Source organism: Mixophyes fleayi, chromosome 5 (genome assembly GCF_038048845.1).
Source record: "Mixophyes fleayi isolate aMixFle1 chromosome 5, aMixFle1.hap1, whole genome shotgun sequence".
Taxonomy (NCBI): Eukaryota; Metazoa; Chordata; class Amphibia; order Anura; family Limnodynastidae; genus Mixophyes; species Mixophyes fleayi.
Genome location: NC_134406.1, coordinates 175357149 through 175380713, shown reverse-complemented (window position 1 = coordinate 175380713; position 23565 = coordinate 175357149). Strand labels below are relative to the sequence as shown.

The 23565-nt window shown below is 39.8% G+C and overlaps 1 protein-coding gene across 1 annotated transcript; it reads right to left on the bottom strand.

Moving 5' to 3' along the window:
* Positions 1 to 341: 341 nt before the first annotated feature.
* Positions 342 to 21605, bottom strand: PAK1IP1 (PAK1 interacting protein 1). Its single transcript, XM_075213059.1, has 10 exons — positions 21460 to 21605; positions 20914 to 21076; positions 16722 to 16842; positions 12858 to 12932; positions 10420 to 10472; positions 9675 to 9820; positions 3303 to 3400; positions 3091 to 3190; positions 1829 to 1949; positions 342 to 583 (listed from the first exon to the last, which is right to left on the bottom strand). Exons 1-10 carry the CDS (start codon positions 21535 to 21537, stop codon positions 426 to 428), a joined length of 1113 nt encoding a protein of 370 aa, XP_075069160.1. The 5' UTR covers positions 21538 to 21605; the 3' UTR covers positions 342 to 425.
* Positions 21606 to 23565: the final 1960 nt, after the last annotated feature.

Genomic DNA, 23565 nt, shown 5'->3' with positions numbered 1-23565 from the left:
TTGGCCTGACCCTACCATGCATCAGTTCTTGCAAGCAGTAACCAAAGCATAACTAGTCCAATCAAGCAACTTGGGGAAGCTGTCACAGGGACTCACCAGAAACTGTTTAATGCTGTCATAATGCTGCTAGCGGGGGTTTAAAATTTAGCAACTGAATAAATCACATCTGTTCTACTTGGGGCCTGGACAGTTGTTTGTTTGCTACAAATAATCCTGTCTTCACCCAGATTTCTATTTTGACTTCATAACATAGCTTTTCTGAACTGTAACATAATATAAATGAATGTCTTTGCAGAGAAGTTGAACAGACTGGACTAAAATAAAGTGAACCAGAAGACAGCTGTCAGAAAATAACTTTACTGTCTGTGTATTGCCGCAATGTGGATATTAAAGTGAGTTAGATAAAGCATGATGCTAAGAGGGGCTCAGTCCTTATTTTGTTTCTTTTTCTTTATCTTTGGCTTATCTGTAAGTTTCCTCTTCTTGTGCACCACCTGCTTTTCACCTTCTTGTTCTGCGTCCGAGTCCTCTGTTTTGTCCTTGGGGACCTCTCTTTTCTTCTTGGGACATTCAATATTTTTCTCTGGAAGTTAAATATTTACAGTAGATGTAAACAAAGCACATTTCAGAGTAAAATTCTATTCTATTGCTGAACTGAAACAGATTTAGTTATGTTATTTTTAAAATTAAAGCAATCTAAACGGAGAACAAATAGTTTAGTTAAAAGATTTCAGCAATTGCTAACATTAAGGTCATATACCCATTTGCGCTTATTTTAAGAAACATTCAACGCAAGCTATTTCCAACACATTGAAATGGAGCAAGTAGTGTTCCAAAAACCTCTACGCAACACAAGTAAAAACGCCAATGGGTATGGCAATACTGGAAACAATGATTTATAGTTTCAGATAAATCTGCATGCAATTTACATGTAAAAAGCTCAGTATTATGCTAGCTGTTCACCATGTTTGTAAGGCATGTTTATTATTATTATTATTATTATCATAGATTTGTAAGGCTCCACAGTGCTACCCAGCGTCGTGCAGTAAGGAAAACAGTACATACAAGGTAGACAAAATAAATGTAGACATGAAAACAAAGGGTATGAAGGACCCTGCTCATTAAAGAGTTTACATTCTAAGTGAAAGAGGGCACAGCTGAAACACGAGGAGCAAATGTGGTTCAGAGTGGAGAATGGGACATTTGTGAGGGTGCATTAGTGTGAATAGTGTTATCGAGGATAAGGCTTGAAGACTGTGGGAACGTCTGATTGAGCGTGGCATGGAATTCCATTAGTGGGGAGCAGCACGGGAGAAGCCGTGTAGGCAGGAGTGAAAGGTGGTTACCAGAGACGAGACAAGGCGCAGGTCAGAGGTATATCTAAGAGGGCGGGAGGGAGAGTATTTTGATATGAGATTTAAGAGGTTTCTTCAACACATATGCTTCTCTTTAAATTCAAATTGGGCAATATAATACAAATCACATATGTGCAAAATAGACCTTTAGGCTTTAATTAAAATTTCACAAAAGTTGAGTTATCATTTAAGGGTACATTCGCATGTATGCTTTCATTTTAAAGTATTTATTATTGTAGTTGCTTCAGAGTGTGCAAAATTATCAAAACAACACAATCATCAATGTCTTGCGCATTTCATTTCAGGTTTTAATTAAAATGTATGGCGACGCATTTTAAGCTCTTCAGAGTGCAGATGAAAAAACAGAGGACATTAAATAAGCTTTCATAGTGACAACTATAGTTACAGAAGTTCAAGACCAGTACTACTGGATAAAAACCATTGAGGAGTAAAATGAAACACCATTCTCTTACCAGCAGTGGCTTCTGTGGTGGGTGTTGCCTTATTATCTATGACTCCTGGACGCCATACCGAAAGACACGTAAGCCTGGCCGAGGTGCTAACTTGACACAATAACGTCGGTGCAGTATTTACCTAAAACAAAAAAGTGCTTTTTCCAGTATATATACCGATACACAAAAAATGTTTTCAACATTAAGGAAAGGATTACACATTATATACTGTAGTTCACTTCACAAAGATGGATCAGACAATGCATAAAATAAGAGCATTTTACTTGATTAAGAGAATAGGTTTTTTGTTTTTTTTGCATTTTCATTTTACATTAGTCAATTGTAATGCAACTGTTATATAGGTTTTACCAATTGCAAAAAAAACATTTATGGAGTATGTCCAATCTCTATTTGTATTGGAGAATTATTTTCAAAGTGAGCAATGTGAACTACGTTGGTGATGCCAGACTAAATAGGAACCTTCATTACCCATGTTCTGATAACTTGACCAAGCACAAATTATTAGGAAAAATTAACTTAACTCTGGGAATTGCAATGTTCCCACTGAAACATTCTCACCTATTCCATCAAGTGAGTGCGCTTTCTAGCTAGGTCAATTTATTATCAAGTACTTATAGTATGCAAAACATTGCATTTCTTTTAACTTCTGGTCTGTGTGTGATGCTGCGTCTGGATCCACATAAACTTCTGGTCTGTGTGTGATGCTGCGTCTGGATCCACATAAACTTCTGGTCTGTGTGTGATGCTGCGTCTGGATCCACAGGTATGGCTCAATCTATTCTTGTGGAGGGAAGGGTAAGCTCCACTCCACAGAAAGAGTATTTGTTCAGTTCAGTGTTGGGTTACTGACACAGTAGATGAGGCTGATCACAGAGAAAGCCTCCAGTTTAATTCTACTCTGCTTGATTTGTGCAGGAAAGTTCTACCCTGAGAAATAGAGAAGTGGCATTCCTTTTCTAACTAGCATTTTTGGTCTATTTATCATATAATTTGCTAATATACATAAAAAAAAAAACACGCTACACGTTACAAATCGGACCGGCCAGGTGGCCCAGCTAGTGAGTTTATAAATTCAAGATAAAATATGGTACCGATTATATTTGCTGAACTTGATATATAAAGAATATTCTTGTATTGTATCATAGTGCATGTATATTATTGTACAGATAGCTGCCTACAAAAATACAGATCAAACCGATATCTGGCAATTTGCTTTTCCCAGTTCATCATTCAGGGATTTTTAGACATTAATTATTTCCCACCTTATTCAAATCTATCTTCCACATCTTAACATATCCATCACTTGATGAAGATACAAGAATGTGAGATTGTTCATATTCAAAATAATGGAGACTCTTCACTCTGGTATAAAAGAGAAAACAATTAGTAAGGCATTATCTACAAATTCCCCATTTAGAACACGTCAGAAGATGCATTTTGACTATTGTTCGGTAAAAAGGTAAATTAAGCTTACCTGGTTTCATGAGCTTTAAATTCACAAACACATTTTTGGGAGTCTGTGTCATAGAGTCTGATAAAATCCTCATCCCCAGCCACAGCCAGCAGAGTATCCTGTTGATTTGCAATGATAAGGTATTAGATACAAATGCCTTGTTTGTATTCACAATGAAAGTCTTCTGAAGCCAATGAAAACACTTTAATAGCCTTATAGTAAATCATTTATGAAAACCATCATTAAAATCTGCTACAGTAATTAGGTAGAAATACCAAACGCTGCTATTAAACCTACTCTAGCATGAAAGAGTTCCTAGTGATGGTATAAGGGGAAGACTTCCAGCAACTCAATATTTATTTTAACACTTTAGCTACTGAGCTATATGGATAAATTTGTCCTCAGAGACAAAGTTGTTGTTTTTTTTAGCCGTTTGTAGCGTCCTGCTGTAGGTGTTTCTGTCATGATCTTGTAAATAACAATGTATTCCACTAACTTGTACCCATCTAGCAGTACTTAACTATATCAGCTGTAGGTGCTATGAGAAGTTTCAGTCATCCTCAGAAATAACGGGATTTATACTTACGATAAATCTTTTTCTCCGAGTCCATCTGGGGGACACTCCTTAACCATGGGGTTGAGTCGGGGGGAGGAGTGTGGCACCCAAAGAGTTAACTTTTTTCAGCTGATAGCATATCACCCCCACCAATTCCCCACATACCTCAGTTTGATTACCAAAGCCCTTAGGATGATAGGCCAATCAAATTTTGTAAAGGTATGTACTGAGGACCAGGTGGCTGCCCTGCACAGCTGGTCCGCCGTGGCTCCATTACGGGCCGCCCAAGACGCCCCAACCGACCGGGTAGAATGGCCAACAATACGGTTCGGCACAGGGAGATTAATACGGACATAAGCCTCCCTGATAGTCAGGGTAAGCCATCTGGCAATGGCCAGCATCTAAGCAAACTATCCCCGTTTGGAAAAGTCAAACAATACAAATAGAGAATCTGTCTTTCGTATCTTTGCATATCTCTTAACATATATACGTAATGCCCTCACTACGTCCAAATATTTATTTGTCTTTGTTCCAGGAGTCTGAGGCTCCTCTCTGAATACTGGAACAACTATATCCTGATTAATATGAAAACCTGAGACCACCTTAGGGAGAAAGGACGGAATAGTCCTTAAAACTGCTCTATCCTCATGAAAAACCAGATAAGGTTCCTTGCAGGATAAAGCTCCCAGCTCCGAGACCCTTCTGGCCGAGGCGATAGCAAGTAGGAAGACTGTCTTCCATGTCAAGAACCGCCACTCTGCTGAGAATAGAGGTTCAAAGGAAGGCTCCTGCAACATGCTAAGGACCAGATTAAGATCCCAAGGCTCCGTAGGATGCACGTAGGGCGGCTGGATGTGAAGCACTCCCTGTATAAAGGTCTTAACATCCGGAAGCTCCGCCAGCCGCCTGTGGAAATACACTGACAAAGCAGATACCTGAACCTCTAAGGTTCCAAGTTTAAGCCCCGCCTCTAAACCACACTGTAAGAAGGCGAGAAATCTAGCCAGACTAAAGGTTTTAGAATTGTAAGACTTCTTCTTACACCACTTTATATATATATATATATATATATATATATATATATATATATTATATATATGCCAAATACGGTGGTAAATTCTGGCTGAAACTGGCTTCCTGGCATTCAGGAGAGTGCCTATTACACCCCCCGAGAACCCTATTGCTCTCCACAGACTGGATTCTAAGGCCCTGGCTTTAAATACAGCTGGTTCAGCCTCTGACGCAAGAACTGTCCCAGGGTCAGCCAATCTCTTCACAGCCTTACTGGCAGTACCAGAAAGACTGGACGATCCTCCGGACTGACTCTCCACGGGACACTGTGGGGCAGGTTTTACCTGCAGCCCCAAGGCCTTGCTAGGACGTCCACTACCAGTGGATCCCTTGTTCTTGCGCAGAACTCTGGGACTTTCCTGTCTCTTGTTTGATTTTTGTCCAGCAACCACCAGCTGAGGACTTACCTCCTCCACTGGTACCTCGAACACGGGAATGCTCCTCTGGGGTGGAACCCTGCTCAGGGTAAGGTCACAAAAGATGTCACCATCTTTCCCAGCAGCTTCAAAGACCTGGCTACTGACAGCCTCTTGTCTGACAGGATCCTGCCTGTCCACTCCATCTAGGACCTCAACTTGTCCTGTGGAGACAACATTCTGCTGCATACTAAGTCCCTCACTAGTCTCAAGAAAATCATTCTTAGACAAGGGATTCTCTGTGACCCCTTCAGACTCCAGAAGTTCGGTCATAGACTGAACAACCCGTCTGGCCTTGGCACCCCGAATGGGTGTGACTAAAACCTTTTCCCTTACTGGAAATTCTAAGCCTGTGTAGCTTCGTTTAAACTAAGCAAATTGACACCCCTGAGCCCTTTCTGATTTGACAGAAGCCAGTGAGGTAATTTTTTTCAAAACCTGGGATGAGCTGGTCCCATGAATACTATCACGATATTCTGGGGCTACTCGTCTACCGAGGACCCTGTCTGCTGCTGGGCAAACCCAAGCAGCCGTCCTCCCACCCCACCCTCTGTAACCAGAGGTGGGTGGTAGTCATGCTGCTGGTCTATCCGGCAGCTTGGAGGAAGAAGCTCTCCGCTCCGCAGGGGCAAAGGATGACCTTTCCCCTACGGGACTGTCTCCTGGATTCCACGGCCCCATGACTGGTAGTCTGGCCTCTGCCAGACCCGCCCCCGTAAGGAGGCTGTCTGAAAAAACTAAACCTAGGCCTAGCCCTAGGTCTTGGAGTATTTACAGGCAAGGACGACTTCTTGCCCCCTGAAGCCTGTAAAATCCAAGAGTCTAATTCTGGACCAAATAGCATCCCACCCGTATACGGGATGGATTCTAATGATCTTTTAGACTCTGAATCCGCATTCCAAGCCCTTAACCATAACGCCCTTCTAGCTACTACAGCTGTAGCTGAAATAGACGAAGCTATGGAGGCCGAATTATGGGCCGCTTCATACACATAGCCTGCTGCCTCCCTTAGCTGCATGGCCAGAGGCAGTAAATCTGAATCCTGCAAGGCAGACTCTAACTGCCCTGCCCAGACTTCCATGGCCCTAGCTACCCAGGTAGAGGACAATGCTGGCCTGAGGCTAGTACCGGCGGCCGAGAAGATCGACTTTAGCAGGGACTCTAGTTTCTTGTCAGTTGCGTCCTATAAGGTCGCTGACCTGGGTACAGGTAGTGTAGTCTGACGAACCAATCTCGCCACAGGTGCATCCACCTTTGCCACCTGTTCCCAACAGGTCATATCCTCCTGCTGAAGGGGATACAGTACGCCAAACTTCCTTGGCATAGAGAACCTCTTATCTGGATATTTCCAAGACGCCTCTACAATATCCCTCAACTCAGCTGAGGGAGGGAACCTGACCACCTGCTTAGAAGCCTTCTTAAAGAGGGAGCGGTCCAAGGACTTCGTCTCCTCTACTTCAGCAAACCCCAGGGTCTGACGAACTGCTCTTACCAGATCGTCCATACCCTGATGCCTAGAGTTTCCTTCTGACTCTATAATGGACACATCTGAATCGTCCAACAATTCCCCCTCCTCCTCTGAGGAACTTTTAGAGTCTGACACTGACCACAGCGCTTTAGCTGTTTGTGTACGTCTTTTAACACTACGCTTGTGTCTGGGGTTCTCCAGTAGATGGGTAAGCCGGTCCAGGCCTTTAACCACCGCTGACCAACCCACCTCTCCTATCTGGGAAACCCCCGGGAGGGCTGGGGAGGGAAATAAACCGAACCCTGGGGAAAATGACTCATCTGTCATTCCTGCTGTTATACCCTGAGAAGCCACCGATGTAGATGGGATCTCAACTGGTTTAGATAACAGACCTACAAGGGTATTAACTCCCTGTGTTAAGGCAGCCGCCCACTCAGGAGGATATACCGTTATGGTGGAGGTGTCTATAGGCTGTTTCACAGAAGCCACAGTGCAGGCCGCACAGAGCCCCCCTTGATCCAGCCATTCACTTGTTAATTTAACATTACATTTTGAACAGACATTATGTTTGGTACGTGTTGTTTTGCTTTTATCTGCCATTACAAGATAAGAAAAACTGAATCACGTTTCAAAATTCACAAACACTTCTCCAAATTATCAGAAAATACAAATTAGGTTATTTAAAATATAGTATTTCTGATTTAAATAAGACAGGCTTGGAGAACTCTATAGTTTTCTCATAAACAGTTCTCTCAACACATCATTGTCTTATGATATACATGTCTACACATGCACACTCATACACACAGAAGAAAATAAAAGTGATACTCAGCGGGGAAGATATGTGTCAACAATGCACTGCTCTTCCAATGACTGCTGCAACTGTCCTCCTTTTGAAGCTTGTCGCCAAAAGGGATCTTCCACACGCTCACTCAGCGTTCTGCCCTCTCTGTTATCTTAGGGGAAAACCTGTTAGAATGTGTTCCCCGCTAGCGCTATCAAAAGCGCGCCATCCTCAATAATTCACTGCCATCCCATGGGAGGAGGAACTTGGTATACTCCAGCTGGCTTCCGGGGAACCTCGGCAGTAAAGGCGCTTCCTGGCTAATGGCAGCGCCCGTCCTGCATCAGCGGGGAGAGTCTCTTGCCGACTGTTTCCCGCTGTGAGAAGCGTTTCATCCCTCTCTGTCAGCGGGGCCGCCCCCCTGACAGGCGCTTCTCCCACGAGTCAGCTCCGTTGTGCACGGAGCCTCTTGCCGCTATCAAAAGAAAAAACTGCCAAAGAAAAGGAAAAAACCTATTACCAGTAACCTCTGTTCACTGTCTCTCTGGAGCTCTTCAGGCGCGACCTTCTTCCAAGGGAACCCAATTCAAACTGAGGTATATGGGGAATTGGTGGGGGTGATATGCTGTCAGCTGAAAAAAGTTAACTCTTTGGGTGCCCCCCCCCCCCCCCGACTCAACTCCATGGTTAAGGAGTGTCCCCCCAGATGGATGAAAGAGAAAAATCTACTTGTACATTAAATAAGAAACCCTGCATTAAGAAAAAGCATTGTGAAACATTGCTAAAGTTATTAAACATACAACACAAAATTAGCTTATAGATCATACAATGCTCGCAACAGAACACAATTCCAATGCAGACAGAGGTAGAAAAAGCTAAGGCACAATACATCACTTACATAGATACCAAGTTCATACGTTTAAATAACAGTTTTGTAACATGTTCTTATATAAGTTTTCTGTCAAGACCCTTTACCCTCCTTCTGCACCAGAAGGACCACTGAAGAAATGTAGCCTCCACAGAAGCAAGTCTTGAAATGCAGAGACTTGCGGGGTGGAGCCAAATGTGTGGCCTTACCCCGCGGTTTCACTCCCCAAAACATAATGAGTACATTTATTTCTGAGCTGATCCGCCAGGTAAATTAAAGATTTCCACTTATAAAAGACAATTTAGGGTTCCTTGCTTCCTCTGGCTAGCACTCTGGCTAGAATTATTTTAATTGTTACCAAACTTTACAAATAGAAGCCTCTTCCTTACTGGCCCATTATTTCAAAACGGTTGAAGTCAGGCAGATGACGAGGTTGCTGAGGCTGGGTATATGCAGTGTACTTGATGCAGCCCAAACCTCTGAAGACAGAAGAGCATTCAGTTGCAAGTACTTTTATAAATGCTTGGCAGCATTTCATCCTGCATCTTCCTATCAGCATGGACAGAGGCTCAGGCATCATTGTTGGCAAAATTTGTTCAGATGGAGCTAGGTTTCATTAATGACAGGGCTCAAAAAAGAAAAAGGAACCCCAACCCAACTGCTGTAGCACTGCAATGTTTTCAAAATGTAAACATCACTTTTAAAACCAAAAATTCCAGTTATGATTTGCAAAGGCCATAAAAACGTATTAAGCACCTACACCCCTCCACATTCTGAATCATTAAAACACCTCTCACTTACTCCGCCATGCGGTTTTTGTTTTCTGCATCCACTGACATACAAAGTCAGTTATCATCAACAAAACAAATCCACTCTTGTAATTTAATGCTGGGATAATTTACGAGTTGCTTAAAGACTGGACATACTTCAACCCCAGATGTTGTGTATTATTATTTTGTTTATGTTTTATGATGTAGTTGGACGTGCGAAGTTGAAGCAGACATGTGCATGGTTTCCAGATGTGACACAACAACGTACAGCATGGTGTTCATTTGAAAACAAAATATCAACACTTCCACTGCTGTACGCATTTCTATCAAAAAAGTAATAATTTATGGAATGATATGAAGAAAAGAAAAAAAGTTAGGTAGAAAGGTAGAAAAGAATAAAAAAAAAAAAAATTTGTGTAAAGTATAGGCAGACATTGCTATAGAAAACAGAATATCTTACCGTAATAAACCGTATTGAAGAAATTCTTTTCGGATTAAGGATTGTGCCAATAACTGATGCAGTTTCAAGTTTGTACACATCCCCTTTGTTCTGCATCACTACCACATATTTCTCTCCGCTGGGAGACCACTGAACTATATGTGCATCTGTAAGCAAGAGAGAAGAGGTGTAATGTTTGTCCCCAAGTCATTTAGTTAGGTTATTTAAAATAAATAAAAATACAGCATGTTTGGGATATACCAAGTAATAGACTCGCACTATAATATTTATTTTTAGGAGGATGGAACACTGTAGCTACAAGTTAAACATTTTGTGAAACTGCCATACCTACCAGATTGTTTGCATCTTGTTTGGAAAAGTCTATAGATATGAATGAGACACGGTTAATTGAAACAGTGCCAAGTGAATACTAGAACACTGCAGTTAGAAGGCACTGAGGATGCTTTGGAAATGTTAATTAAAGTGGCAGGAATACTGTGGGTGTAGGATATATGGAGCCCAGCAATGCCTGTGCTCGCTCACCCTCAGCTAAATGTTTCACCCTACCTGGGAATGCTGCTTTAATCATGTATATATTATTTATGTATTTTTGTTTGCTTCACTCTGTTCTGTTGCGTAACTGGTGCTACAATATCTGAGTCAAAGGGTACAACAAGTGAGTTTAATAAATATTGCCAAAAAGTGGCAGATCCTCCTAAAAAGGGAGCAACATTCAAATGGCGAAGTATAAATTCACTTCACTTACTTTGTTTGATATTTTTTATAAAAGCAGAGCGACCTTCAACGAGGTTCCAGGTTCTGTATTAAAGAAAATGTAAAAAACAAAAAATATGATCTTCATTTCATAGAAAGACATGCTTCATTATTTTGTTGTTCTTTCTATTTCAGTTGGCTCTTGTATTATAGACAATTCTAATACACTGGCTGAAGGTACAGGCAGCCTTAGATTATTTGTATCTTAGAAGATTCTCAATAATGAACCAGCATGTTTTTCGTTGCATAACAGAGACTTCAACATTGTGAAATTTGATTAAAAAAATGACAGTTATTGTTGTTTCTCTGAATAAGAAATGTCATGACATTTAGAAATCTTTAGTTCAATAGTTCAGGCTGGTTCACACTATGTTAGCAGGATCGCATACTGTGGATATCCTGGTTAATGTGTGACCAACGAAGCCTTGCAAAGACTGGTGTCGGCTTTCATCTTTGGAAGGGGATCCAACTCTCGTTGTCCCCCTGCTTTAGCGTTAACCAGCCATGCTATAACAACTGGTGCTGGTTATTTTAACACTAAAGAAACATGGTAATTCTTTCATAATCATCAGCATGCATCTTTACACAAGCCCTTAGGTACGGGCAAAAGATTTGTCTCCTTAGAGACGTACGTGGAGCAAGTCGGTACTGTACTCAACCTGCACGTGCACCCAAGTGTCTGCAAGAGCAAGCTACTTCCTACACTAAATTCAGATGGATTTTTATGCACAATGTTGCAAAGTGCATGTTTTTTTGAATGTACAGCAATTGGTGTTACAAAACACAATGGACCTAATTTATAGTTGTAAGTAGCCGTGGTTACGTTCTTCCTTTTCTTTTAAATGGCCACACTAGCAGACTGATAGAAGACATACTGTGTGGTGCCCTGCAGTGTAATAAACGGATTCAAAAGAGATGCACACTACATTTAACTTACTAGTAAAATAAGTGATAAAAGAAACTAGACCAGTTTTAACTACAACTGCTAAAATCAAGTACTAAACTCTTAATACTGGCCCCATGTTGCCATCATAGAGACTGCATGCAACAGCCTGATCATACAGATTACAGAAAAAAGAGTTTTCATGTGCAACAGCCCAATCATGGACCGAACTTCAGTTTGGGTTGTGTGACTTTTGTGCAATACAGTTTAAGTGTGGCACACTAGTTAGCTAATCTGGTAGTTTTTGATCAAACTGGCTGGAAATCACTGTGTGCGGGCTAGTCCAAGCAAAACTGGAGGAAATTCTGACGAAGGAAATACCTCCACTGAGACCATTTTGTCTTTCACGGTACTTGGCATATGGTTTGTTTGGCCAGATGAAATTGCCCAGCATAGCAACTTTTTAATGTTCAACCAGTGGGTTTGTATGTCAATATAACCCTGTACTTTACACCAAACACAGTAACTCAAAAAACAGTTGGCATCTATTTTTCTGTAACCTGTTTAGTAGTAATACATGCACATATACCAATTAAAACAAGCTTAGCATACTGAGAAATGTGTCTATCTAGGACATTTCTAAATTACTTAAGTCCCTGTGTAATCTATTAAGTAACTCACACATAAGGAGCTTCATCATTGTCAAATTAGACAGATCAGTAATGTCTGAAACTTGATTAAAAAGAAAGAAAAAAAAAACAATGCATACATATTTTCACAAAATGTTTGTATACGTAGGCAACTTAATTGTGAGAAATATTAGCAAACATTTTGAATAAAGCAATTATTTCTGTGCATAATTTTTAAGTTATATCATATACAGGTAATGGAACCTATTATTTTGAATGGATGGTACTTTTTTCTCAAAACAAAGGGTTTTCCCATAATTTGGAGTACCATGCCTAAAATATATTTAATTACATTTAAAAAGTTACTGCTGTTTCCTGCACACTATTACCGGCATTATCCTCCTGATTAAATTGTGTAGCAGTGCTCCTCACAGTGACTATAGGATGCAGCACTCTGTGACCACATCCAAGTGTATTGCTGCACGGTGGCCTAGTGGTTAGCACTTCTGCCTCACAGCTCTGGGATCATGAGTTCGATTCCCGACCATGGCTTTATCTGTGTGGAGTTTGTATGTTCTCCCTGTGTTTGCGTGGGTTTCCTCCGGGTGCTCCGGTTTCCTCCCACACCCCAAAAAACATACTGGTAGGTTAATTGGCTACTATCAAAATTGACCTTAGTCTCTCACTCTCTGTCTGTCTGTGTGCGAGTGTGAGTCTGTTAGGGGATTTAGACTGTAAGCTCTATGTACAGCGCTGCGGAATTAGTGGCGCTCTATAAATGATGATAATGATGATGATGATGATGATTGCTGGAAAGCAGTAACCAGTTACATTTTTCTTCTTGGCTTCCGATACTCTGGATAATGGTTTTCTGGATAAGGGAAACTACATCTTTATATAGGAATGTATTATACTCACCTTAAAGTTTTATCTGTGCCAACAGATAATGCCAATTTCCCAGATGGATGAATGGAAAGAGAGGACACATGACCCCTGCAGAGAAATAAAAAGGACAAACAACAGCTAAATTTAAAGGTGAAGGAAAAAAAAATCAAAAATAGATTAAGCCATTTTCTGTTTGCGTAAAAAAATACACTGTGTGTAAGCAAACAAGTCTTCTGTAACCTTACCTTGATTATTTACTCAGAGATACCCTGATATCACAGAAGAGCAGTTATATTTTTCTTGCCCTGTTAAGAGTCCCAAGGTCCATAAAATCTTGTCTAAAATTAATTTGGCTAGAATAGACTATATTCAGGTCACTACAATTTCAGTGTATAATCCTTATTGGAAACATACTGGATTAATGCAATACGTACTTTCTATAATTCATGTTTGAGGAGACCTCTGTATAAGTTTGTAACTTCTCAAACAAGTATACTAAAAACAGATTTAACATCAAGAAACCCCCAAATTCCTCAAATGTGCCCCCCAAGATTCATAAGAACATTGAGAATAAACCACTACGACCCAGGGATAAGCTCTCTTACGTCAGATTGTATAGAATATATTGATACGTTTTTGAAACCACCAGTACCTATGCAACAAAGTCATCTGAAGTATACCACTCTGGTTCTGGATCTTAGCATTAAACAGTATGGAAGAAAGAAAACACATTGGCTACTTGTGATGTAACGTCATTGTACACATGTATTAAACATAAACAGGGGTGGAAACATGTAGAGAACATATTAACCAAACACTCTGGTCTCCTAAGAATGCAGATGAACTTTCTTATTAAAGGAATTATTCTTAAACCATAATTATTTCTGCTAAGAAGATGCGTATTACAGACAGGTTCATTGTACAGCTATGGGTATAAAATTTGCCCCTAGCTACGCAAACCTGTGCGTTGTGGAGTGGGAAGTAAACATTATTTCTTGAGTTTTAATATTCTGAAACAGAACACCGGATTCTCTAGAAGAATTCATCAGATACATATATAGAAATTATATTTCTTTGGCATTCCAAGGCCCATATAAGCTCAGAAAGAATTGTATTCCTAGATTTGGTCATATATGTAGAAGATGAACAACTGCACACCAAAACATTCCTAAAACCTGTGTACTGTAATAACTTCATCCCCGACAACAGTAATTACCACAAATTTTGATTAGAAACATCCCAGGGGACAAGATTAATTTAAGAAAAAGCCCTGGAAATGAGGACAAAATTTGTGGAACGAGACAATGAGATCAGGTCAGCAAAGATTGAGAGGCTGGAAGAAATGAAATGGGAAGCATATAAGCAAAAACAGAGAGATCATATACACTAAATTCTCATCATTAAATAGTACAGTAATCAACCAGGACAACTAGAGAAGACTGTAAAGAAGCAGTGACCTATACTTTTAAGAGACAAAAGTTAAGAACTTTACTACTGGAGAAACACAAGATTATCTACTAAAAAAAGGATCACATGTATAGGAGATAATCAACCAGGTTTTTACTATTGCCAAAAATGGAAATCCTCCAGGCAACATGGACCACCTACCCTGTAACCAGTATTATCTAAAAAATAATGAAGCAGGGGGTCAATTACATATTGGAGTGCCAAAGTGGCCTATAATACGTAGGCAGACGATAACAGCATTGCAACTAAGAATCACTAAAGATAGACAAAACATATAGGGGACTACAGTCACATAGTGTCCCATAACATTTTCAGGAGACCCACAACTATGATGCCTCCCTATTCAAGTTTGTTGAAATAAAAAAAAATATGTATCAATATCATGTAAGTAGCGGATTTTCCAATATTGCGGTCAGTTTAAATATATATTTCCAGCTAGGAAGCTTCTTGAAAGATTAATGTATATTCTTCATGCAGGCTGCATTATTTTCCATCTTTTCTCTTGTTAAGAGAATCCAATCTCTTTACATTATATCCTAAAACTAGGTTTGACCTCTTAACCACTTACTCCAGTATAGCATAGGTTAAGCATAGGCACAAACCACCCACTATTAATTGAAAAATATAGTTGGAGTGTATAAATCTCTAGACAGCTAGTCAGAGTACTAGTATCTATAAACTCATTCTATCATACTAAATATCCACACACATAAAATACGCAGGAGGCAATCCCCTTGTATAATGCCTTGCAAGAATTGATGTAAACATAAAAATATATATCTGTGAACGAACTAGTGAAAGACTTGCTTTTAAATTTATTTCTTCATATTTTCCTTTATGGGGGCGTCTGATCAACTGAGTGCAATAGAAATTTAACACTATGTCTTCACAATGGTTGCCACACTACACACATATATTGTGACAGTAAGTAACATCTTATATTGCGCCAAATATTTTCAACATTCTGGGTGGGATTCCACAAGGCAGCATAAAATTAAATAAAAACATTTTTAAAAAAAGTCCAGCGTGGAGTTCTAATAAATTAACGAGTATACGCAGCTGTATAAAGGGGTATTGCTAAACCCCACTAAAAAACTAGTAGAAAAAGGACTATATAACACTGGAACCTTTAACTGTAAGCAGAATTGAGTTAGCAAATAACTGACGAGGTTGTACAAAATAATTTTAATTTATACAGTCTCCTTATCTGCTATACTAAATCATTATTTCCGGGTCACTTCCAATGATCACTATTAGTTTTTATATGCTTTTTGATTTATAATGCTTTTTAGTGATAGATGTATTAATATTATCTATTAAATGTATTTTTTTTGTTAAACTGGCAGAATGACAATATGCTCATAATTATACATAGTTAAACCTGTCAATTATATGCCAATTCAATTGCTTACAACTAGAGGGCTCAGCGCTGTATACTCTATCTTTTTCTACAAGGCAGCATAGCAGACGACATCAATAAACAAGAGGCCACATAGCTTTCACCGGCTACTACATTGTGACTGCAGTGTGAGTTAAGACAGAGAATAACTGAAGACTTCTTAATAGTCAGCTCTTGAACTATACAAAAGTAGTAAGGCGTGTGCCAATCTGGTAGAATTCCTATCCATAATAGCTTTATAAAATACACTGGTACATAATTAAATGAACATCGCAGAAGAAAGATAAATATAAATAGGCTTCTGCGTTCACAAAATGTATTAATAAGTAACACACCTAAAATATATATAAAAAGATATTAAAACTGAAAAAATGTAATAAGCACACAATGGGGACTAAAGAAAAATAAGACTATTTGATCTTAGATATAGACAAAGTTCTCATATAGAAGACAAGCTTCTTAATACTGAAAGCTGCAATAATATCTACAACTGTGGGATGGCCAACTTAGCTCATTCAATATCCACAAAAAGAGAAATAGGAAGAGACATTCAATAATATGTCAATTAAATATAGACTTCGATTAGTCCAAATAACGAGAATAGGAAGAGGTATTCCAGAAACCTTTTATTGTAGCATAGTTGGATATCCTGTTAGGAGTACTTGCCTTTCCTAAACTAAATCTTAGTGGTGGCAGCAGTTGGTATTTAAATGCGAAATAGGTTTATGGGGATTTTAGTCATTTTTAGACAGCCCAGGTGGCTTTGTGTGGATTAACCCTTTGACGCCCGCATCTCCAGGTGGTTCTTGTCGTGACAGGTTGCAAAAAACCAAAAAACAAACAACCCCATGCTTCCTTCTGAGTTTCAAATACTAAAAAAGAATAATCATATCCCAACTGGTTTTGTTAATCAAGACAATCAGAGTGGAAAAAACAAGTGTGTCCTGGAAAGAGCTGTACATATGACATTCCTGACTCTTTAGTTAAAAACAAACAACAAAAATAACAATTATATGCACAGCCTAACTCACTTGTGAGCTTTGAAGGTCTGCTGACACTCCCACTTCTTGGTGTTCCACACACAAATCAATCCATCCTCGGCTCCACTTAATAGATGTGTATTACCGTGGAACTCCAGACATGTGATGCTACCTGAATATGCAAAATTAAACTGATTAAACACATGGTAGTTGGACCAAATTTAAAGGTAAAATATATATATTAAACACAGCAAGCAGGAAACTTGAGGTCCATGTCAAACTCACTACTTAATCCAAATAAACATAGTTGGAGCAAGCCATCAAGAGACCCTGCTGTCTATGACAAAAAGTTGGTATCCACAACACTACTAAACATACTCTCTCTGGCTGACGTTTGTAAATCTATGTTTCAATCTTTATGATCACTTGATCTAAAATTGGCTTAAGACTGGTAAATTCACAGTATTAAAGTGGTGCTCTTTTTTTACATTAAATAATAAATGCACAGCACTCCAGGTCCATTTATTAAATAGAATATTAACCACAACTAATGTATTCAAATATAATTATTTGCAACACCTATTTAATAAAACCCAGACTGCACTTTCATCTTTCTACAAATTCATCAATCCATCTCATGGCATATCTGTCTAGTGCCTTGTGTGTCCCAGTTCCAATTTGCCAAGGGCGTTTTGGGTGGGGTATAAATATAGCATTGATCCCCATGTGATTAGGCATGATCCATTTAAAGAGACATACGTGAAAGATTGATAAATCGACTGAAATCAGTGGGATCTTTCCGTGGAAAAAACTTCATGCCCAGCTTCCAAACAATTGGATCAGTGCAAAATGCATGAGCAAGGGATTGTATCGAGTGACATGACAGATCTTACTATCAAGCAGCGACTGATATTTTTACTTGTTTTCATGCAGATACATAAGAGACATCTTTCTACATTTTTATTTTAATGTTTATTTCATGGTTTGTTTTATAACCTGGCATACAGCTGTATGGAAACTAACAAACAAAAGTCTAAAATAAACTTACAATGTAATGTATGCAATGTAAAAGGCGTCCTGACTGCCAAAGCACAGCTTCAATGGTAATTTCCAGACTAAACAATTGGAGCCTAGATAGAGAATCTCAACTTTGAGTAAACATCACTTTTACGATGTAGACACAAGTAACAAAATAAAAAATGTTCCCAAAACTGAAAAGAGCAATTTAAGCAAGTAGGCATATGGAATAAGATGCAGACAACGCACCTGTCTATAAGTGTAAGAGGGAAAGCTGCTTTGTTCATGGGAGCCACATGTGGCTCATGGGCGTCTACACCCACCATTAATTTTCAGCAACCTTATCATAACAAATCACATATTCTATATTTCCTAAAACTGCAGAAAGTGAATTAATGTGGCTATTTGGTGTTTCACTCAACTAAATGATCAAACCTTGATTTGCTCAGTGTACTGAAAGTGAGGGTTTATTAGGCCCTTCATCAAAGGAAAACTTGGGTTGCTGGGGATACCTATGGAGAGTGTTGTTAAATTATCTTTCCTCTAAAACTGTGATTATGAAAAAAGAACCTTCATCAACACAATTATGTTTTGCAGCATTTTATATTTTATTTTCAGAAATGGATAAGCTACTAGTGTATCGCTTGTATAGGGGTTTCAACAGCTTCTTACTGCAATACATTGTCAGCAACAACGTAAATATAATTAAAATATAATAGACAACATTATACACTTCAGGGGCTGCACACCACCATAAATCTAAGTATTAATATAAAATAATTTATTGGGGCAGCACGATGGCTAAGTGGTTAGCACTTCTGCCTCACAGCACTGGGGTCATGACCATGTCTGACCATCTGCGTGGAGTTTGTATGTTCTCCCCGTATTTGCGTGGGTTTCCTCCCACACTCCAAAAACCATACTAGTAGGTTAATTGGCTACTATTAAATTGACCTTAGTCTCTCTCAGTCCGTGTGTATGTTAGAGAATTTAGACTGTAAGCTCTATTGGGGCAGGGTCTGATGTGAGCGGGTTCTCTGTACAGTGCTGTGGAATTAGTGGCGCTATATAAATAATGATGATAGTATTGGATCTGTAATATCATATCAGAAGGCATTTAGTATAAGATAAACTAAGTGTTACAAGCTACAACTAACATCTGACATAAAAGCAGGAAGGAGCTGGCAGGCGGAGGTGAAGGTTTCCTGTTGTCCATCTATGTTTTGAATGGTCAGGAAAAACCTCAGCGAGTTCTAGTACTCTTCTAATCCATTATCCCAACTTTATGCAAAAATCAGCTTATGTAAATGGACTGTTACTTATATGCTAATTATACGGGTGCCACTCGTAAGGGAACACTCAACAGCAACGCTGGTATTTTGGCTGATCTGGGCACCACCGCCAACAGCCACATACTCACTTCTGTCACCACTCCCAGGAACCCTCCACTTTCTCACTTTAGGAGTCAGCTCAGCTGTAAAGTACTACAGCTGGGGAATGCTTCTGCAATACAACAGGAAGTGCTAGTGACATCACTTGTTTGAGATAGCAGACTTAGCTATCCCCTACTAGACATTATTATTAGATCCATAGCAACATTGATCAAATAGTAACTGTTATTTTGTTACAAATAGCTCCATTTTGCAATGAGTCAATTAGTAATAAGAATAGGAGAGGTCAACTGGTTTCTCTAATGAATCCTAAGGGGGGAATTCAATTCCCCCCGAAGTACCGCCGCGCTAACACTATTACTGTTATTACGGTAATAGTGTGCATAATTACCGTTATTACGGTAGTTCTAACATCAGCTTTTTGCACACAGCTCCCTGAGCTGCAAGCAGCAAGCCGGGTTAATATTACCGTTATTACGGTAATATTAACCCGGCTTGCTAATAATAATTATAATAATATATAATTATAACAATTATAATAATAATATCTATAACACGTCGGTACTTCAGGGGGAAATTGAATTCCCCTCTAAAGGTCTCTCCTGGTTTTAAAAATAAAAAAAACACTAACAAAAAAAATAAAAGCATATTCACCATCCCTATACTCAGGAAAACTAAACAAATACATTTCATGGTAATTGTATGCAACAACAAAAAATGGAAAACATTATGGGAAAAGTCCATTTTTGGTGTGATTTTTGTCTTGTATGCAAAATAAAAACGTCATTTAATGTGTACCTGAAAAAAAAAAATCCCAGTTAAACCAATCGAAAATCATAAAAATGTGCAAATGTGACTGATCACCAAGATTTAAACCACATCTGGGAGATCTATGTATTAAACTGCGATCAGCCAATAAAACAGACAAAACAGCAGTTTTCTCCCCGGAAAATGGCAATCACAAAATGTATAAAGGGTTTTTGTCTGCCATAACCCACTTAACGCAGTCCCTATATATTAATATGGGTACTGTAAAGTTCTACAATACATCAAGCTTCGAGAAGCTTTGCACTTCACAGAAAGGTAACGTCATCTAAGGATGGTGTTATCTGTCACTTTCTATGGGATACAGTTGAAGACTCTCCGGCTTCGCTGGATCCCTTACCGTGAAAATGCTCCGGCCGCTCCGATTGTGACAGAATCAAAGCGGCCGGGCACCGTACTCTGTCGAACAGACCTGCACACAGTGTGCAGCCGCAGGCAGCATGCCCCTGCTAGTGGGAGGGGGCGTTGATTGCCCCGATCACCCCCCTCTGCATAGGCAAACCGAGGGGGGTTTCTAGTGCCTGAAAACCCCCCTCTAAGCCTGGGGCACTGTATAATTGAGGTGGCTGGACCCTGCTCCCGCTTCACACAGCTCTGCTTGAAAAGGGAGAGCTGTGTTCACCTAACAGTAGTGCACACAGCATTGCCCATGTATATTATGGGGATAGGAAGAGTTGGAGAGCACTGTCTAAAATTATAGCTACGCCCCCATGCATGCTGGTCACGCCCACTGGCGGCGTGGTGTGGAAACCCCCCTCTACAAATCCTGCATTTGCCCCTGCTCTGTATTCGCCAGTGCCATTCACTGGCAGCGATAGGCTGTCGATAAACAGGAAAAATAGATCGCAATACAGGGGGGGACTTCACCGGGGCTCCCAGAATAGCCATACATGGTATATTTCAACGTTGCTTAAATATGCATTACTGAGATTTGCAGCGATGCATATTGATTGGCAGTGCATGATGGTAATACATAGGACACTATGTCTCAAAATGTTTAAATAACATACCATTGTGATGTAGCAAAACTCCATGTTCCACCTTTTTTTTCAGGTCATAGATTTGAATTGTTTCATCTTTGCTTCCAGTAGTCACAAATCTATTATTCACAGCAACCACGGATAAAGAAGCAGTGTGGGTATGGTGGGTAAAATCAGCTGTGGCAGTCCATTGCTGAAGAACAGAACAGAATTATTTTTTAACATTGTATATTTATAGTACGTTTATTGCCCAAATATTACAAGGCCGAAGTGATTTCCAAAAGTAAATCGAATATTCTTAAAATGCAGTTTTCTAGAATCTGTGAAAAAAAAAAAATACGAAAAAAACACAAAAACTGTCAAACCTAATAAATCCACTTAGCTTCGTAATGCGGTTCACATTTCCTGTACACACAACTAATACAGCACAACACTTTTAAAATTCAACATAACATTTGCAACTAAATTCCTAATTCGCAATCAATGCAGCAATATCCTATTTAGTGTAGATAATCAATTTTACATTATAACCAACCCCCACAACCCAATTATTTTTTAGGGAATGAATAAACACACCTCTCCACCCGGCTGCACTTGGTATCCAAACAAAATCTGCTCATAGCAACCACACAATAACTCAATTCGATCCTCCATGCTCTTCAGAACACCAACATGTGCATCCAAAACAGAGCTGCCCCGTCCTTTCCGGGGTCCTGCAGGCTGGAATTAGGCGTCCCCTGAAGACGCCTGTTCAGTCTCGCTAAATGTCTAGCCCATTCGTCTTGGGAACGCGGGAGGATTAACCTGCTTTTAGTATCTCCACATTATAATGTGATAGACATACCTGGCTAAACTAGTCACGATATTTTAGGTGCATATAATTTATTATTTTTAAACAGGCAATATAATGTCACCTATGTGGCAGGGACAGCGAGGCCTTATATTATGTTATTGACACTGTCTGCAACGTTGGTCGGTGACGAGCAGGACTTGGTTTTAGTCGAATTATGCCCACAGTTTGCAAATTAGCAGTAGTAAATAGTAATGTACATTTGTTTATCTGCTGCCGTGAGGAGAGAGTTCTTTTCCAGATTTCCATAGTGTAATGTTGTATATTCCTTTTCTCTCACCCACAATCGGTTTAAGTGAGGCTCTAAGCGAGATACAATCTATTTACTTTACCTATATTCGACCCCAACTTTATTTTTCTTCTTTCTGCCTTGTATTCAGTATTATAACACATATACTTGGTAGTGTTTTTATTTCAACATTACATAATAAAATAAGTGAGTGTAGACAATTAAATACACAGTGGTCGAGGTGGGGGTGTATATGGTGGTATAAACAACAAACAAGGGGAAGATGGTGCTATTAGTAATATACTTAAGGGCATATTTAATTGTTAGTTTTCCGCTACGCTGAAAAACTAATACTGTTAATATGGTAATATGTAGCTGGATTTCAGCTCGTAGCTCAGAGAGCTGCGAGCTGAAATCCCATGGATGTACATGAAAGAAAAATAGAATACATACATAGTGCAACCTGTAGGTTCAATATAGTAATGGACAGGGCCGCCTTCAGAATAAATCAGGCCCGCCCCCCCCCCCCCCTCTCATGAGCGTCCCCCCATGAGCAACACATACTTTCATACTTACCTGGGGGCCCGCCGCTGGTCTCCGCTATTCTGTCTTCAGCCTGGCTGTCACCGTGACAGCCAGGCACCACGATCCTATCGCAGGGGTGGAGGAATCATTCCCCCTGCGATCATGTGATCTGTCACAGGCAGAGCACATGATCGCAGGGGGAATGAATCCTCCACCCCTGCGATCGGATCCTGGTGCCTGGCTGTCACGTGACAGCCAGGCTGAAGACAGAATAGCGGAGACCAGCGGCGGGCCCCAGGTAAGTCTGTGCTGAGCTGTTGTACTGGGCCCCCTGGTGAGCCCGGGCCCGGTACAACAGTACCCCCCGTACCCCCCTGATGGCGGCCCTGGTAATGGATAATATCCCTTTTAATGCCCGTGTACTGATTAAAGATACACATACACCACGTGGTAAGGAAATTCTTCTTAACCCCTCAAGGGTATGCACTTACTAGAAGAAGTTAAATTCAAAGCATAAAAATAGATAACGCTCCTGTTAAATCCTCCTTCCAACACGAAACTCCACTAAATGTAAGGTTATGCATTTAGGGATCAAAAACAAACATGCAATCTATCAATGAAATGGGATTAATTTCGGTGGAAACTATAATGGAAAAGAATTTGGGAGTGCTCGTAGACAGTAGACTTAACAATAGTGCTCAATGTCAAGCAGCAGCTGCAAGGGCAAATAAAGTATTGGCATACATAGAAGGGGCATAGATGCAAGGGAAGACAGTTTAATTTTGCCACTGTATAAATCATTGGTAAGACCTCATCTTGAATATGCAGTACAGTTCTGGGCACCACTCTATAAAAAAAGATATTTTGGAACTAGAAAGGGTTCAGAGAAGGGCGACAAAATTGATAAAGGGTATAGAATCATTAAGTTATGAGGAAAGTTTAGCCAGTTTAGGCATGTTACTTTTGAAAAGAGTCATCTAAGAGGAGATATGATTACTATATACAAATACATTAAGGGTCAATACAGAGAACTTTCATGGGAACGTTTTACCCCAAGGATTATATACAGGACAAGCAG